Source organism: Nycticebus coucang, chromosome 19 (assembly GCF_027406575.1).
Source record: "Nycticebus coucang isolate mNycCou1 chromosome 19, mNycCou1.pri, whole genome shotgun sequence".
In the NCBI taxonomy this organism is placed as follows: Eukaryota; Metazoa; Chordata; class Mammalia; order Primates; family Lorisidae; genus Nycticebus; species Nycticebus coucang.
In genome coordinates, this window is record NC_069798.1 from 63,360,883 (window position 1) to 63,380,789 (window position 19,907).

The 19,907-nt window shown below is 35.3% G+C and overlaps 1 protein-coding gene across 2 annotated transcripts in view; it reads left to right on the forward strand.

Moving 5' to 3' along the window:
* Positions 1-472: 472 nt before the first annotated feature.
* The window catches only part of CCDC102B (coiled-coil domain containing 102B), a 189,630-nt gene continuing 170,195 nt past the window's right edge, over positions 473-19,907 (forward strand). Inside the window, exon 1 of one of the 2 annotated variants that reach the window (XM_053571635.1) lies at positions 473-601. In XM_053571635.1, the coding sequence (XP_053427610.1) occupies positions 598-601 (4 nt within the window). In that variant the 5' untranslated portion in view covers positions 473-597. Of the gene's footprint in view, positions 602-956; positions 1,020-19,907 lie in introns of those variants that run through there. The other variant, XM_053571641.1, reaches the window with a different exon arrangement.

A 19,907-nucleotide genomic window follows, 5' to 3' on the forward strand; every position in this document is an offset into this window, starting at 1 on the left:
AGAAGGTTTGGAGAGGATGGTCACATTTTCCATTGCATCAGGAAGTTATATTGCTAAGTTGAAATATTAACAGATGATAAAACTGTTGTTTAACCAAGAATAAGCCTCCAAATTAGAGAAAGATGCAGAATAAACTATTCTGAAGACATTCACTCCCGAGCTTTCAAATGCTGTTTTTGTGCTCCTTACAAAAAGCTTATGTATAGTGTTACCTCCGCCCTTCTCTTTCTTTGAGCATTTTGTGCTGTTAGTTTCAACCAGGGACATTCTTTTTCTGTGACTTGTCACCATCCCTTCTTCAGAACATTTCCTGACAGCTGAGTGGTGTCACTAGAAATCACTCCATTTTCTTTTTCCCCAGGGAAAGGGACCATGGAGCTCTCACCAGCCCTGGAGACGGCAGCTCCCAGTTCCCGCAATGTGGCTGGGATCAAGGGTTTCGGCATTCAGTTTTTGCTTCATGATACGTGTACTCAAACATTTTATTAAATATGATTTCTTTTTCTTTTCTGCGGCAATTTAATACAAATCAGATTGCCTAGATAATATTTTCTATTGTTCCTGTGATCTGTAGTCTAATTTGTCTTTGAATATTTTATGGGTAAGTATTTTACTAGTTATTTTTGTTTGCTGTTTTAATTTTTTCTGTTATTATTAGAAGTTACATTATTATACGTAAACACTAAGTACACTCGTGGATGGGCGTGGGGTGTTCTTTCTTCTCACTGATCGGACATAACATTGTTTCAGGTGGGTTGTATGGGAAGCTTTGGAGAATCATACTCAGGGGACGTTGAAAATGATAGCTCACTTGCAATCCGGATAGGGTGTTATGGTATTGCTAAAACTTCACAACCAATGAGAGTCCTTTCTGAGTTAGTGTAGAGTGCCCTGAATGCTGGAAATAATCCTGTTGGCCAGGACCCCAGAGCCGTACAGCTGAGAAGAGGGTGCAGGAAATTCTGTTGTTTACACGTGTGGCTGCAACTGAGACGCGGAGCAGCCCAGCAAGCCAGAGGGTAAGAGTGCTTAATAACCTTGTGGTTTTCTATTTAATTTTTATACTTTCCTGCTGGGGCAGAGCATGGATTGTTCTCGGAGCAAAAAGAAAGACAGTTGCTTACAAAATGCAAAGAAAAACTACTGTAGGTCTGGAAGCAGACGGATTTGAAGTTTCTTTTTAAAGTGGACTTGATTTCTTCCCTTCCCTTTCCATTTTTTTTCCACTGGGGGTGTTATTTCTCCTGATAACTTGTCATACATTTCCTGTCTTTAAAAAAAAATAACTGTATACTAAACAAAACTCAGGTAAAAATTTCAACTCTAAATGTAAAAGTAATAAAATATGTTGATATTAAAACCTTGTTTTGTAGCTCCAAATGAGTATGATTAGTTGTTGTGTTTGAAGTAATCTACATTTTTACAGTGAAAAGAAAAGTGAAATTGTTCCGCAAACCCTCCTCTGTATGTATGCCTCCTGCACTTTGGGCTCTTTTCATCTGAGGAGTCATCATGCTGAATTCCTGTCATTGTTATCAGGAAAGTATACTTCAAAGATAGAGCTCAAGCTGACTCCTTTACATAAGTTACCCACATGGTGTGGAGGAGATAGACACAGAATACACTAATCAAATTGTGTACGTAATACAAAGAAAACTGATATTTAACTACATAGAATTAAATTACAAGGCTGAAGAAGAAAAATCTACAAACCATTGGGGAGGATTTGCTTATGTTTTCTGCAAAGGAGAGGAAATTGTCAAATGAATGTCAAGCAGGGAAGTCTATTAAATATAAATAGAAGGAAGTTATCCCTAAAGCAAAAGATATAATTAGAAATACGTAAGTAATATATGACATAGAAATATATAATATTTCTTGATATTTTTGTTTGCTTCAATTCCAGTTTTTCTGTTTTCAAAAATCATGTGAATATATCTTTGCTAATCTTTTGTGTGTGTATGAAAAAGGGTATTATAACTTTTGAGTAAATGTTTTGTTGATAAATCATTTTTTATCAATAAATATTCTTATAGGTACATTAAATACTCTAGAATTCTAACTTTTCCCATATTTTCATGGAAGCATTGAGTTAGAAAGAAATATTGATGAATTAGTGATATAATATTTGTATAAGTTTTGTGTGACTTCTTTACAATCATTTTTTTATCAATAAATATTCTTATAGGTACATTAAATATTCTAGAATTCTAACTTCTCCCATATTTTCATGGAAGCATTGAGTTAGAAAGAAATATTGATGAATTAGTGATATAATATTTGTATAAGTTTTGTGTGACTTCTTTGAATGGATTTAGAAAAATGCTTTATGATAATAACTTTATTTTCCAAAAGGTGATATATTCTTGGGAAATAACAGATCATTTTAGTTCCTGTCTTTTACATTCTTCATGTATTATCCTGATATCTAGTAAATACTTAATCAATGGGACATAGACTCTTGGACCTCACATGCGTGTGGCCTCAAAATAACTTACGAATCTTTCATATAATTATTAGAATCACAAATCACAAAGATAATAACTTTAATTCTTGAAAAATAATTTCAGACTTCCTTTATTTGAAGAAGTATCATATCTCTGATTTGATTTTACAAGGTCAGCTGAATTCTTTCATAATGCCATGACCTTCAAAAGTCCCTGGTTTGCAAGGATGTTAGTGCAAGGAATTCGAGAGCCTCCTGATAAAGAGGTTCAACCTCCTGAGCTTTCTGGAAAAATCAACAAAATTGGACGGTTGCTGAAAGCAAGAGGAATAATCTTCTTTGTAGAAGTAACTGGCATAAAGAGTTTGAAGCATCAATTAGCATATAGCACAGAATAATGGTCAGTAATTCACCTGATTGGAGCAAAAATATATACTTTCATGAATAAGAGACGTTGGACTCTCCAGTTAGGGCCTATTTGTGGAGCATCTTAAAATTCACATGATAATTTTGTCCTTATAAATCATACAATGGAGGCAATTGCAAGTTTCTGAAAGGAGATGGAACATTTGTGCCTCTTTTCATCATGACCACCATCATTGTCACCATTCTGCCAGCAATGACAGCATTTCCTGTGTGCTAGACGATTTACATTCATGTCTAAAATTGGAATAGCTGTGCAATAAAATGAACCTTATTTTACATGTTATCTTTATTTTACACATGAAGGAATCTGAGGTTCAGATATTCAGTAATTTATTAAAACCTCAGATGTAACCAGTGCTAGAAATACATTTTCAAACAAGGTTTTTTTGCTCCCAAAGCTATTTCCAGTATGCCCCACTGGTATTTTAGGAATGTGAATCTGGCAGGATTTAAGCAGATTGGTTGGAAATGGGCAATGAAGTAGTAGGATTCAAGGAGGAAGCAACAAGATGACAATACAAAGATCAATTCCAATATTCTATAAATCCCAACTGATCAGAGTGCTATCAGCTGCTCCCCTACTTCCTTTGGGAGTAGAGAAAAAATACTGGTAATTCCAAATAAAGAGTCGTTTCTACATTTAAATTTTCTGTTCAACACATGCTTTTCTCTCTTTTTTATTTTCTTGAAGTTTATATTCAGAAAAGATATATTTTGAGTTCTCTGATGAAATTTCACCAGTGATTTTCATTGAACGCTACTTACAAATAAGATCTGTGAGGTGACTGGAAATGGTAATTGGAATACATTGGCTTTCCTTTGTTCTGTTTGATATGTGACATTGATGATTTCTTAGGGACTGCATCTTCTTAAAACTACAGAAAAATTAAGTTATTATCAAAGAAAAGCATCATACAAGTTATATTTAAATGATTGCAAAGAATATATGAAATTTATGTTGCTCATGAGCAACGTAGAATACAAATACTCTTAGTAAGAATAGATCTGTTTACTAACACTTCTCCTCATATGTCTGACCTTTGACTACATAATTATACGTCTTCTTAAAGTAGAATAGGACTGGAATCTGGAACAGCTTTCACTTGCTTCTTTTCTATTTTCGATGCTTTCAGTGAAATAAAAGATCTCTCTTATGTTATAACAATAAACTTTTCTATATCCGTCTATCTATCTATCCATCTATCCATCATGGTGTCTATGTTATCATGTATAAACATACTAACTAGTACTTTAGAAGGATACTATCATTTCACTAAGTTTTACAGGAGGAATAGCTGAACAGATGAGTATAGATTAAATGCAAAGATTTGGTCCATGACTTTGTAAGTTTAATTTTAATTGAACAGATCTAGGCCATATTCTAAGACCACATTCCAGAGGAGGCGTTTTGTAGTATACCTGCTCCCCAGTCCTCCATGCCTCACTGTAGATGTGCAATTGTGATTTGAGTGCCAACTGAAGGCCTGTTGTAAAAAGGAAAACTGAATATTTTTTTGGGAGAAGTTGGCTAGCAAACAAAAGATGGTGTGCTCAAAGCCTAATGGAAGTCATAACTTCGCAGGTTATTAATATTATTATGATATAAAATAGATATCAATTGATATATATGAATTCTGGACTTATTTATATTTAAAGATTTTCCTACGAATTGCTGTTATGTGTAGTAAGGACATAAAGATATTTAGTATTAAAATTTTGACAGAAATGTTTTGGGTAGCTTATGACAGAGTTATCCTTCGGGTTGAATAAGAAGGTTTCATTGCAGCATATAGAAATGTATCTTATTGTAGTGTCTGTTTTAAATTTGTAAAAGTAAAGTAAATTTTGTAATTCACTGACTCAGGAGAGCATGTTTCTCAGCTGCTCTAACCATTTAGAAATAGAAGACAAGGTAAAGTGTTTGCTAAAAACTGAAGAACCTGCAGCAAGTTTAGGTTAGTTTTTATGTGGAAATAGTTTTGAGAGCTTTTCATACATTCTTTCCTTCCCACCCTGATTCACTAAGGGTGAATTTAGGATTGAAGAAGGCCTTATGTTGGAAGTTGAATTTGTGATGTCTGCAAGAGATCAAGTGTTCTTATTCTCCAGTTTATATTCATGGATTTCTGTCCTTGGTTTGCTCATCTTTTGATGAGATGAAAATGTGATCCTCAAATACAGTGAGAATTTTAAGTGCTCCGTGAGATGATAACATTTGGTAGCACAGAAAAGGAGAGAAAGATATGGAAGTACCACATAATCTATCCATGTTTCATATAATTCTGGAAGGTTCTATTTTTCACCTGTTTCTAACTAGGAGGTAGAATAATCCCAGGAGTTTTCTAAGAGATCAGGTCTTTAGTTTGGAACCTTCTTATGGTTACAGTCAGTGGCAGGGATGAATTGCTCAGACCTACTGCCATCCTATTTTCTGATACTGTCTAGCTGCCTTCATTCGTTAATGACAAAATTTAAGTTATAGAATTTATGATTGTGTGGGTTGAAAATATTGATTGTTGCATTTGCTCTGTGTAGAAATGGGCTCCAAAGGTGTTGATGCTGTAGGCATCTCTAACATGCTTGCTTTTAAATTTTTATAATGGAACTAAAATAAATTTGAACTAATAGTGAAGATTGATGGGAGAAATCCCAATATTCACAGAGTTAGAAGTAGGTTAGGGGTATATTTTAGACAGAGTCTTCTGGAAAGTCAGGACCTCAGCTTTCCTGAACCCATGACACTCCTCCTGGACCTTACTCAGTACCCTCATGTGAGGTAGGCCGTCTTTGTTTGCTTTGTGGCTACAGGTTGCCTTCATAGTATTAAGTAAGGTTTTTATTCAAATTAATAAAAATAGCACATTGTAGCAGTGTGGATATTTATCAGAAACCATATCAGAAGTTCAAATAATACAATACAGGAGGCGGCTTTCCCCTCCCAACTTTTGAAAACCTGAACTCTCTTGACTTCTGAAGGGGATACACAAGTTTTTTACTCTTCAATCCTCCATCCACTTTCCACACTGCTTCAAAAATATTTGTAGGCAAGTAAGTATAAATCTTTATCTTTTGTAGATACAGACAATCACCATGAGCATTGTCATAGATTATTAAAGTACTTGGAAGAATAAAGTCCCTTATAGCAATTAAAATGGTTTGATTGGAATTAACCTCACAGAAAATCGTTGTTAGAGCCATTTAAGAAGTCTATCAGCATCTAATCTTCAAAGGTCATCTTCTTTAGAGGAATCTGATCTACTCAGTAGAAAAAGAACAGTTTCAAGAGTTTACTTTGTTTCCTTTTAGATTTATTCATTCCTCAGTGAATGTCTTCTGTATCTCACTATTCTCACAATGGAAACACAGAAGTGAACAAAAATGAAGCCCCTTTGGGTTCATCAAACACACATTCTAGCCAGTAAAGTGGTAGAATCCATAAAACCCAGGTCTATGGAGTCATGATGAGGACTTTGAAGACAGCAAAGAAAATGTAGAATAACAGAAAACAGAGAATGTGTGTTCTCTCGATAGAATCCGCGGATGGTGAATGCTTCTCTTTTAGGGTTAAGGAAATAAGAAACCCATGAGTGAGTAATCTTTAGGGGAAGAGAGTTATAGGCAAAGGATATCATGAATGCTAAAGTCTTGAGTCAGAAGAGTTTTTGTCTCTTCAAGGAATGGCTAGAAGTTTGGCAGCTGCAGCAAAGAGAGAGGCAGGGAGCCATAGGCAAAGGCAGGTTGGTGTGAAACTAACTCAGTGTAAGCTTCAAGATATTCTTGTACTTAAAAAGACTTCCCCATACCTCAACTGTAGGAGCCATGAATCTTGGACCCTAGATTTTGGAGAAGTAGTCTATCATAAGCATCTCATAGAGTAGAGCCTCTAGTTTCTGTTTTATTCTGAGTCTGATGGGAAGCCAATAGGTGTTGTGATCCTATTACAGAAATACTGTAATATCAGTGGAGTTTTCAAAGAATCACTGAGTGTGTGTTGTGGAGAATACATTAAAATGCAGTAAAGGTAGAAGCAGGGAAACCAGGTAAAATGCAAATTCCAGCCAGAGATAGAGCAGCTTGAAGTGGGCACTAGAGATGGAGTCTTTGGTGTTACAGATATGTTGCATTTCTCTTTCCTGCCAGACCTGCCAGAGTCTCCAGAAATTATCTGCAGTGTGAAACAAGAGTGAAGTCAAGAATGATCTCTAAATTTAATCTGAGAAACAGGAAGAATGAAATATCCATTTATTGACACAGGAAAGACTGTGGAGGAGCAGATTTAGATGTGAGAGTCTAGGATCCTGCTTTGAACATGTGAAATTTGAGATGCTAATAACACATCCAGGTTGTGCTGGTAAGTGGGCAGCTGGACACAGGAGGTCAGAGCTAAAGGAACATCTATGTCTAGAGAGAGAATTTTAGGAAATGCCAGAAAATTAATTGATGTAAAGGCATCCATAGTTAATGGGTGAGTTCACCTGGAGGGCTCACCACTGGTCTGGAGGCTCATTGCTGGGACCTCCACGGACAGAGCAGCAAACAGTGAGGTGGGAGGATGGCCCTGGGAGAGGAGTTTCTCAGAAGGTGAGCGTGTGAGCGATTCTGGAACCATGAAAAGACAGTCACATAAAATGCTACTGATTGGTGAAGCAAAATGGGAATTTCTGACCTGAAATTGACTATCAATTAGATTTAATATTGCAGAAATCATTAATTTTCTGTTTTTGTGGAGATACAGTGTTGAATATAATACGTGGCTTCATGAGAGAAAGGAATAAGTGAAAATGTCTTTTAAGTGTTTTTATTTAAAACAAAAAGTTTCCAGAGAAACGGGGTAGCTCCTGGGGTGGAATCAGGATCTCCGTTTTAAAGTTTATGGCATTATAGTATGTGCATTTGCTGATGGAAATAATCTGAGAGACAGGTAGAAACTGATTCCAAAGGAAAGAGAGAACTGAATTGTAGGAGCCTTTTCCCCAAGCATGTTGGACAGGGTTAGATGGAGGATACCCATGGGAAGTCTGGTTTCATGAGCATGGACAGGCAGAGTGCCTGAGACTCAGGAGACTGGTGGGCAGGTAGACCCAGTGTGTGGTAATGAGACTCAGTAGACTGACGGACAGGTGGACCCAGTGTGTGGCAATGAGACTCAGGAGACTGGCGGGCAGGTAGACCTGGTGTGTGGTAATGAGACTCAGTAGACTGACGGACAGGTGGACCCAGTGTGTGGCAATGAGACTCAGGAGACTGGCGGGCAGGTAGACCTGGTGTGTGGCAATGAGACCCAGGAGACTGATGGGCAGGTAGACCCAGTGTGTGGCATTGAGACTCAGGAGACCAACGGGCAGGTAGACTTAGCGTGTGGCAATGAGACTCAGGAGACTGATGGGCAGGTAGACCCAGTGTGTGGCATTGAGACTTAGGAGACCGACGGGCAGGTAGACCTAGTGTGTGGCAATGAGACCCAGGAGACTGATGGGCAGGTAGACCCGGTGTGTGGCAGTTGTCTTTGGATTATTTCACTTTTCTAAGTGAGATGGAAAATTTTAAAGAGCTCATAAACAGATATGGAAGAGTTGAGGAAGATTAAAAAAAAAAAGTTTGAAGAGAGAAAATATGTGGAATTGTTCCGTAGAATAAGTAGTGAATTGATCAGAAAAAATGTGGGAAAGTTGACTTGGCAGTTTAATGGTTCGTTTGAGGTTCACAGTTAAAAATATGATGTAAGAACAGAGAGTAAAGGGTGTGTTGTTTTGTAAGTGTGATCTGGTGCTCAGGCGCAAATATGAGCAGGCAGATAGTTGGAATTTCCTAGCATTGGAGGTTTCTAAGCAAGTCATCTGGAAAGAATGGCATAGTAGGTGACAGCAATTTGTTAATGGTAGAGCAGAGAATAGGGAGGGCAGAGTGGATACCAAACGGACAGGAATAGCAAAAAGGAAAAAGAATCAATTGAGAGCAGGTCCAAGTTGGGTCAAAGAAGAGAGACAATAGGAACAGGTAATCAGAGCAGTGCTCATCATCAATCCGGGAAGACATGCTAGTGTGATGGTGGCACTTCTGATTTAATAAAAAAAGGTTACGAGAAAAAGATGACTAGCAAGTTGGGGGATTCCATGTCTAAACAAAATATAATCCATTTTGGCTAAAATGGAAAAAGTTGAGGGCAGGGAGTCGAGCTAGGAAAAAGTTATACTAGCATTTAAGCAACTGATTTTCAAATCAAAAGCTGACAATTATGTTTTCTAAGATTCTGTGTCTCTTCTTCCTCAAGGCTACAAAGTCTTACAGATGAAGTTTTCCAATGAAGCCAACATTTTGTAACTCCTTATTATAAGAAATAGCTTACATACTGTAAGCTATATCCATCACATTTTGTCTTTGCAAATCAAATATCAAATTTTATATGACCTTAAATTGAAAGATTTAAAACAAAAATGTGATATTATTACATTAGAAGAATTTCATAGATATATAATGATGCTATAAATGTAGTTTTAGTGACTGACACAAACAAGTCAACATTTTGTCCAAACATCAATGTTACTAGCTGCTGTTGCGATAATTTGTGGCAAGATGATAATTTCTAGTATTTTTGTTGCATAATGCAAGAGCATTTGGATTTGAATAATACCATTGTGTTTTCTCTTTGCTTTTTCTATACATTTTAATTTCAATTTTTCTGAGTATTAAAATGGTCCTTAAAAAAAAAAATGGTCCTTAGAAGTAGAAAATGGTTTAAAATTGTCATTGCATAGTACACAAATGAATGTTATTTTATTTGCATACAACACCAATTTTACATGTTTCTTGTGTATTTTGTCATTTATGTCATGAACTTTTCCTACTCATGTTCAGACATAGGAAGTTTTGTGATTTCAAAATAGATTAATCATATCTTTTAAGAAAAATCGTAATTATGAAACTGGAAAACTTTTATATTCACTAATAATTTTACTCTCACAACATCCTCTGCAATCCATTCATGACGGAATATAATTAAAGGGCTAAATCTGACCTGCAGTAATTGGGAGTATTGAAGGGCTTAAATGAGCTCCTATAGTATGGAGCTTTGGACACACTGTCCTGGGTGGGTGGAGGCAGCTGGCTTTCCTGTCTAAAATATTTGAGAGAGTTATAAAACTTCAGTTTACTCTTATCACAGAATTATTTTATTTTTCATAAGGGAAGAAAAGTTGAGCATTGAATATTTATATTTGGGAGATCAATCAGGAATGTTAAACTCTAAAACTAAGGTTTAAGTCATAGTTTACGGAATTCTCTTTCGTTTAGTTTTTCCAACATGTTAAAAACCTGTTTTGAATCATTCATAACACCATTTTTTCTCCAATAAAAAATATTAACGTTTAGATAACTTGCGACAAGTGAATCTTTGGCAAACTTCTTTGTTGATATGCATACTTGAATTTCTGCAAGTCAAATATCATTGGTACTTAGAAGGTAAGCTCCAGGAGGGTGAATATTTAAATTTATTTATGAATTGTTGCTTTTCAACATCTAGAATTATGTGCCTGGCACATAGCAGAAATTTGATAAATATTTTTTGAATTACCACGTGAATAAATTGAAGGTTGACAACTAAAAAATATTTATTCTCACTCACATTCAACAACTTGCAGAAATGAGTCGATGCCATCTTATATATGTGCGTATGTGTCTTTGTAATAACACGGTCAGAAAATACATTGTTTTACATGCATTTGCTGATTTATGTGTCTTTTATTATGCTTTTGTTTTGCATGAGTTGGTAAACTTTTTTTAAAACTCTAAACTGGGTTACAATAGAGTAAAGACAAATGACAATAACTATAAATACTTTAAAATTTTTAAATTACTATATTTTACCATTTCTTGTTTTTATTTATGTGTAATTTTGTTGGTTTAATGATTTTTTACGCAAATTTAGATTTAGAGGTAGATTTGTTAACAGAGTGTTAATCTTTGAATAGATTGCATTATATACAAGGGATGTTGGTTAAAGAAACACAAAACATCAATAAAACCTAATGAAGAGCAAAACTTTTGGAAAGTGATAGTGAGATGCTGTTGTACAAAAATTTATTTGCCAGATCGTTTACTTTCTTATCTTTATTTTTTTAATTGAAGATTTTCATTGTAAACGACACTGAAGAACTTTCATAAAATAATCAATTGTTTGCATAAACACTCTGTAGATGGTAAGCCCTGTTCAGATGTGGCTATGTATAAGACATGCAACTTCTACATTATTAAAATAAAAATACAACAACAACAAAACACCAATGTATTATTTTAAAATTCTACAATATCATTAGTAAAAAATGCAGAAACATCTTCCCCAAATCTGCCTTAACAATCTAGAAAATAAAATCTCGAATGCCTGCGTATCTTATTCTGTATCACCTTTGGATGATCTCTGAGTGAAGTTTACTGTCCTCAAGTATTTATAAATTTAGTGATTTTTTTTTTTTCCCTCTATAAGGTGAGTTCCTTGGGAGAGTGATTTTTAGAGAGATTCTGCTTTGAAATTTTGTTTTAATTAGGAAGATTGCATAAAACTGTATAAAGCCTTTCCGGAGGGACAGTATCCTTTCTCTTTTGACAAAATGCAAACTTTATGAAAGGGAACAATTTAGGAAGGCAGGAGAGGCTTTACTATAGCCCTTTTTATTTGAAGGGGATAGACAAGGAGATGGAGAGATTGGAAGGTGGCTTTCCAGAATGCGGGAGCATGTTAAGAGAGACAGCAGGGCTAACAGGTGCCACTCTTGAGATTACATGAAGTTAATAGCACTGCAGTCTGAGGTAGGGAGAGAAAGTGAGCAGGAAAGGTCATGTCTGGAGCTGGAAAAGACAAATATTAGACTGAGTTAGGAGTTACCATACTGAATATGTTCACTTAAATGGGAAAATGACTCAGCCACTAAATGCAGGGACATTTTAAGTTGTCTGTATTGGAAATAATCATAAGATTCACTTGCCAGCACCAAATGGGAAACAACTGTACAAGAACAAATATACTTGCAGTGATACATTTTTATTATTACAGATCAGTGCTTAATCTTTCATCGTTAAACACTCCATTATTGAAAAATAAGGAGATTGCAAAAGACATTAGTCATGGTTAGGTTTACAGAAAGGAAAAGCTGCTTTTCCTATTTCCCTTGAGAAGATCACTATTTTAATGGGAAAATATATTTTACAAAATCCATGTTATGTTAATACATCAAGTGGCTTTTATTATACTTTATGAAAGGTGTTAAATTTTTAAAAATGAATTTGTGACAAAATTAAATTTCCATCTACTTAAGGGGGATTTTCCTTTTAAGTCCTTGGTCATTGTAATCACTAAGAAATTGTAGCTGTACGTGATTCCTGGGTTATGGTCATTATAAAGCATTAGAAAACAACTTTTAAGTCTTGCTTCAGTTTAAGTATAGAAAAGCATTTTAAAAAGCCATAATAATGAATTTGAGCAGTTTTCTGTAGATTAGCATTAAATGCCTCTATAAAAGAAGTTACGTTCTTCAGACATTGAGTTCAGAGTGGGTTTGTCAATAGGTTTGTCTAAAATAACTTAAAGAGGTTTATTCTGAGCCGAACATATGTGACCATCACCAGGAGAGCCACACCCAAGAAGCCTTGACCACTGGTCTTGTTGAGGGTGGTTCACAGTCTGCTTTTACACATTTTAGGGAGATAGGATTGACACCTAAAGTCATTAAGTCAACACAAGGAAGGCTTACAGTGGTTAGGCCTGACAAAGCAGGAAATATCCAAGCAGGGGGTGACGGATTACAGGTACATTTAGAGATTCTTTGATTTGTAATTGACTAAAGAAATGAAGCTTATCTGAAGGCCTGGAGATTTTCAGTTAAGATGAGGAAATCTGCTTATTATAGACAAGCCACAAAACATATACCCAGACTCAGGTGATCTATTAAGTAAACTGATGAACTACAAATGCACTTTAACCTTTGTCTTGTATGGCCGTAAGCTTGTTAAGGATTTTGTATCTTATTTTCACAAAAATAAAAGAAAAAAGGAAAACAACACCAGTGGGGAAGGGGCCTGGCCAGGCATCTCCAACCTCTCATCCCATGGTCTGTATGCAGCTGTAGGATATTTCTGGGGTGCCCTTGGCCAAGACGGGGTCCATTCAGTCAACTGGAAGGCTTAGATTTTATTTAAGTTCACAGGTTGATGTTTTTGAATAAATTAACACTAGGCAAAATACAAAAAAGGAGAAAAGAAATCAAGACCCTACTGAGTATTTCAAGCATTTTCTCTTTTTAAAATGTGAATATGTACGTTTTAGTTCAAGTTTGTGCTTCTACAGTTTTTGTGGAAGAACCATTCTTTGTGAAGAATTAACATATAGGAATGGACTACTGACTGTCAGGGCCCGGCTTAACTAGGTCCCGGACTCGGACTACTAAGCTACCTTGCTCAGGAACAATTTCTCTTAGGTGCCTAAGAGCTATCTACTTTAGCAGGAGAGAGAGAGAGAGTCTTAGAGTAAAGCAGTCTTCTTAGAATAGATAGATCTTAGTCTTAGTAGAGCTTGGTAATCTTCATCAGAGAGACACTGTCCTGGCATTCTGCGGGCAGGCGAGGAGACAGAGTTCGAGTCAGAGTAAGCGGGTCTGTGATAGAATGCACATGCTCCTGATTGCCTGCTCCTCCAGCCTAATATAGGGCTGATCTCGTGCTGCTCAACACCACAGGTGTAGAGACTGCCAATTCACCACTGCTCTCATCTCGCGAACTCTCATGCCTGTTAGAAGAGCTAAATCACCTCTCCATGCCCTTTCCACCAAGGTGTTCCATTATTGAGCTATACAGGTATTTCTTATAACTCTCACTCCTCCGAGCCATAGGCTATACGGGCTGCTACAACTGACCCCTAAGGAAGTTGCATTGTTTTGGTCATTCAAGGCTGAATACTCTGCTAGAATGAGAAGCTGATATCCAGGTATCCAGGTGGAGAAACTTGGAGAGAACAGAGGGAAAGAGGAGAGGGCAGGAGCCGGAATGACAGGAAGAAAGAGGAGAGGGGGTGGAGGGTAGGGGAGGTCTGCAGAGGCTAGAAGAGAGAAGGCTGGAGGAACTTGATGGAGCTGTGATAGGGAGTTTGGACTTAAGCCTAAGAACATTGGGAAAGTAATTGAAGAGGTTTCAGCAAAGGTGAAATAATCAAATTAAACACGTAAAAAATATCGTGGGGTGGGGAACAGTATTGGAAGGGAAAGCTTCTGGAAATCTATTTCCCTAGTCTAGGATTGAGATGTCACTATTTGGACTAAGGTGGCTGATATGGGGAAAAGTGAATGTAAATAAAAAGCTCTTTAGAAGTTAAAATGAATGGAACTTGGTCATGATTAGATATAGAAAATTATGAGAACTATTTAGTAAGGGAAGTCAAAATTGCTGGGTTATACAAACTGAAAGGATGATGGTGCCTTTCATTAGTAAAGAATAAATTAATCTTTCCTACAAAGAGAAGTGGTTCCCCCAACTCTCTAAAACAGCACAATTCATGCTTTATTTTAGGAAATAAAAGGACTATTTTTTCTATTTTAATTTCTAGGAAAGGAGTGAAAAATATTTTTCAATCCTTTTTTTGAAAGGATGGAATTTTCTAGCCGGGCGTTGTGGCGGGCGCCTGTAGTCCCAGCTACTTGGGAGGCTGAGTCAAGAGAATCGCCTAAGCCCAGGAGTTGGAGGTTGCTGTGAGCTGTGTGACGCCACAGCACTCTACCGAGGGCGATAAGCTGAGACTCTATCTCTACAAAAAAAAAAAAGAAAGGATGGAATTTTCTAGCTGTGCAAATTATCATTTGGCAATTAGTCACTTTTTCCATAGACTTTTCTCTTAGTAACAGGCTTTGGACACTGTTAGCCAGAAATATTTATTCAATTAAGAGCATTTGTCTCAATAAATAAGCTACTTAAATTGAAACAAGCTGGTTTTATCAAGAAACGATATGAAGACATTTGGGTAATTAACACTTTATCTCTAGAAGGATTTTCAGCACCTGAAATATACAATAATTCTGCATTCAATGGAAGTTATATTCTGATATTAACTAAAGTCCATTATATAAAATCATATTATTTTAAGAGGAAAATTGAAGATTAAAATATAACAACTTTTTTGTCTTTTAAAGATTTCCTTGATTTTCTAAAAAAATTTCTTTTGATTTTCTAAAAAAGACAGCAATGAACGCTATGCTGAGTCCAAGGTTTTAAGTTATTAAAAGCTACAAGTAACTGATTATTTTCAAATTATCCTTCTCTTGCCTTTCCGTTCATTTCTTTGATTTACACATATACACACTCATACACCTGTACATATATACACAGAGACAACAGTTATATTTTCATCTCTAACGCCTAAGAATTTCAAATTGAGGAAATAAGATTCACTTGTCATGTTTCAGTGGACAGAGATAAACCTGACTGCAGGCATATGCATTATGGCAGTTGTATTTTAGTGAAATATAAGTTTTACTTCTTTCTAGATTCATTAATTTAATGTCTGATAGGTTATTGCCACCGTGTAGATGAAAATACATAAGATACAAATTCTGTCCCGAAAAGGCTTGTAGACTAATACAGACACATGATTATTAAAATTATTATACAGCGTCATAAATATAGACTAAAGTAATTAACAAAAGGATGGGATCGCAAATGAAAAAGAAACAAATGGATCAGGAAGTAGTGTAAGTGCAGGGCTGTGACTGTAAGCCAAGAGTTTAAGACAGGACAGAGCAGAGCAGTGCAGCAACTTGCCCCTGTGTACACAGGCTCTGTGAAATGTGCATTCCCTTTGGACAGCAACCAAGGAACAATCAGTTTGAGTTGTTTATTTCAATTTATCGTTTCATCGTTGCCACAGCTTTAGAGGGAAATGGTGGTTTGGTTCACATTCCCATATCTCATTCTTTATCTAAGGGCTTCACTATCTAATCTCATTTCCTCCTGATTTCACTGTGGCAGATTTTTTTACTGTCCAAAGGAGAAGTAGAAAACACAGTAAATTGTTCAGAGAGCTGATTCTCATGATGATATCCCCCACCTTCCCTGAAGATTTGGTACTAGCAATAAGAAATGTGTGAACAGTGGTTTTATACTCTATATTTTGATTTCAGCCATAAATTCATCATGTACAGACAGGGAATTTCATGGAGTAAAAAGGATTATAAAATGATAGTTACCACCTACTGAATAACTGCATGGTGCCTGGGATCTCACACACACACACACACACACACACACATTATAGCTGTGAATTCTCACAGCAAACTGTTGAAGTAGGTATAATCATTCTAGCTTTACTTTAAAACATAGTCTGGGAAAACTTAACTTCCCCAAGGTCTCATACCTGGTCCAAAGTTAAATCAAGTAAGTCCCTTTTCACTGTAGTAGTCTTTTTATTTCCTTTTTACTTTTTAGGAAAACAAAAAATTCTTGTGGAAAATTTATCTTACAGAACTAATGAGTATTTAAAAATCAATAATAATGGCTAAAAGCAACATTGCATAGGGTATGAATCAGTTTGTCTGCCTTAATGTCTGATAAAACAGGAAATAACATGTTTTTGTCTTCAAACAAATTTCTGCTCTGATCAACATAACATGCTTTGCTGCTCTATTGTTTTACATCATGGAAGGAAGAAAACAGTTAGTTGTATTTAAGCCAGAAAAATCCCAAGGTTGTTATACCCCAAATTCAAATGTTGTTACCGTTCATTTCAATTAGTAGTAGGAAAATTGCTGTTATAAAATGTTGCATGTTTTTCTCTATTTTTGTTTCAATTTATTATTACTTTTATAAAGTAATTCATGTGGTTATGTTTGTCTGAGAATTCTTTTGACTTGTAACAGTACAGTCTACCTTAAAGCATAACGTGGAGTTGAATAGGGGTTTGTTTTCCAGATTTTATACAATAAAACTCAGTGAGACACCTGGGCCTCTGAGGTAAGATCTTTTATGTTTCCAGAGATGGTTAGAAATTTAAAAGTAGATTCGGCTTTCATAAACAAAATGAACAGGAAGAACTCAATATTTGAATTTAGCCTTCTTCCACAATATGTTATACATTATTTTTCTTTTTCTATTTTAGCATTTGAATAGCAAAGTAATTATCTCGAGTCTGTTTTTATGTGTTCGAGTCTGTTTTTATGTGTTCTAACATTTAGCAAATGGAAATATATTCAAAGAGAACAGAGGAAGAGGTTGGATATTTTTTCCCTCCATGTCCAATTATTTTTGCATTGTTACTGTTCATTATTTCAAAGCAGGCCCAGAGAACCTGAATCTTACTGGCTACCTGTTTAAATTAAACATTTTTATAAACCCAGGAAAGATAATTCTGAATGGAGATTGTATCAAGAAAATGATCAAGCCGTGGCTGGGGTGTGTGTGTGACTAAGTGGCTACTCTGCCGTAGTACACGTTAAAGTGTTTACAAATCATTCCTGTGCTGAAACACAAGCCTTGTTCCCATTAAAAGAGGTATATTTAATTATGGTATTCTGATAATCTGATCATAATTATTTTAATGAATCATCAATTTCCTAAGACAAAGAGATCCTAGAGAATTTAATTTGGGTGGTTGAAGAGTTAAAACATGAATCAACTAGTATTTTATGGTCTGTTCCCTTGAATTAAAGAGAGATGATTAGGGGAAAAAGCTAAAATTAATTTTATATGTTACATATACAATTTCATCATTTCCATTAGTGGAATTCAACATTGAATTTTCTGGCAATATTAAAACTTTAGGCCAATTGAGAACTCCAGGACAAACTACCCTATTTCAACACAATTAATTGAGGCTCACTGAATTTGTACTAAGTATTGTCCTTCAGAGGAACACCAAACTGAGCAGATTAATCTGTAATTTGTTGTGGACTTTGAACTATGTGGACTCAGTCCTTGCTATTATGCTGTTTTCCCCATTGTGTTACTAAAAAGTTCTTCTTACTCTTTAATACTTTCTCCTCAGCCACTAAGCAGAGGAACATTTTCCCTCTCGCTTTCCACTGTGGTCTGTCTGTCCCACTGAGAAAGCACACATTACGATGCTGTGACTCTCTCCTGTTTATCAGGTCGATTCTTCTGCTTCGTCTGAAAGTTTCTTGACAGGTAGAATCTGGACAGATGTAGTATTTGTACGATAGTGTCTAGCAAATGGGTCTTTTCTGGTTATTTAAATGATGAGATTCCATGTTGGTCATTTCACGTGAAGTGAATAAATTGAAACATGTACCACTCAATGAATTTTTTAAAATAATGTATCCATATAGCCACTACCTAGATCAAGTGATAGAATCTTGTTAGCATTCTAGAAGCTTCCTTCATGACTGCTCTATCCTGTCATTACTGCTTTATCCCTGGACACTATTCTGCATCTACCATGAGTAGTTTTGTGAGTAGTTTTTCTTCTTTTGAGTTTATTATAAACGGGATTGTGCAGAATGTATTATTTTATGCCAACTCCGTTCAGCTTAGCATTTTGTTTATGAGATTCCTCTATCTGTAGCAACAGTTCATTCATAGGCCATGGTAACTATGACAAAATTTTGTGTGGATTTTTAGTTTATAGGCAATACATATGTTCCACTTTGAGCTATTAGAAATAATGTTGCAATGATAACTTTTAGGGATAGTGATTTTCTTTTGTGGTTTTAATTTGTATTTTCTTCGCAACTGATGATGTAAGAACATTCCACATGATTATTGACCATGTGAATATTATCTTTCATGAAGTATATTGTCAAGTCTTTTAGCATATTCTTTAAAAAATCACGTTGACATTTTCTTGTCATTTTTTGACTTTATAAATTCTCAATGGATATATGTGTGGTTAATACCTTCTTGTATGTTATCATTTGCATTTTCATTCTGTTGATAATATCTTTCATGAACAGAAATTCATGAACTTTAATAAAGTTCTATTTTCGAATCATTTACTTTATGCTTATTTTACTATGCTGTTTAGAAAGTCTTTGCTTGTGCAATATAATGAATAATTTTAGTTAAAATCCAGAAGCATACCACACCTACAGTGCATTTTACAAGTTAAATCTACTAAGGGTAAAATATAAATATCTACTATTTAGATATTTAAAATAAGGGTACATGTTAAATCTACTAAAGGTAGAATACAAATATCTTAACACAAAAACTAAGAAAATGTGAAGGCTATGTTAACCAGTTTGATGAAAGTATTTCAAATTGTGTATAAAACTAGCACATTGTACTCCATAATTACACTAACAGCTATTTTTTAATAAAAAAAATAATAATAAAATCCAGGAGCATTATTGTTTTGCCTCATAAATTTCAGTGAACACTGAATTTGGGACTGAATTTTTTTAAGCAAGTTCCATGTGATTCCATAAGGATACATGATTGAGTTAGGAACTTTTACTGAAAAAGAGAAAAATAATTTCCCATACTGAACTGTCATGAATCAGTTCCACAGAGATATGGGCCTGTGTTTGGTCTCTGTTTTCTCTTCCATTCTATTTGTCTGTCCTTGTGTCAATAACTTATGGTCTTCATTACTGTGTTTTTTTGTTTGTATCATTTTCATGTCAAGCAATATAATTCTTCTATATCTGTTTGTTTTTAAAGATTTTCTTGGCTTTTTTCCTTTGGCTGTTGGCGTTTCCAAATTAATGTCAGAATCAACTCATCAATTTCCAAAACACTCCTGTAAACTTGTGAGGTTTTCACTGGGATTATTGAATATATAGTGTGATTTGGGCACAAGTGGCATCTTCAGAATATTGAGATTTCTAAGCCATAAGCAGACATGATATATCCCCACATTTATTAGACACTTTTTAGTTATTCATAATAATATATTGTGGCTTATAGAATGTAAGTTCACCTATCTTCTGTTATAGCTCTAGCTATTTTGATGCATATGATGCTGTGATAAAATTGTACTGGTTTTAAAAATTCACTTTTTTGTGTAAGCATTTGGTTCTAAAATATAAAAATATACATAATTGGGTGT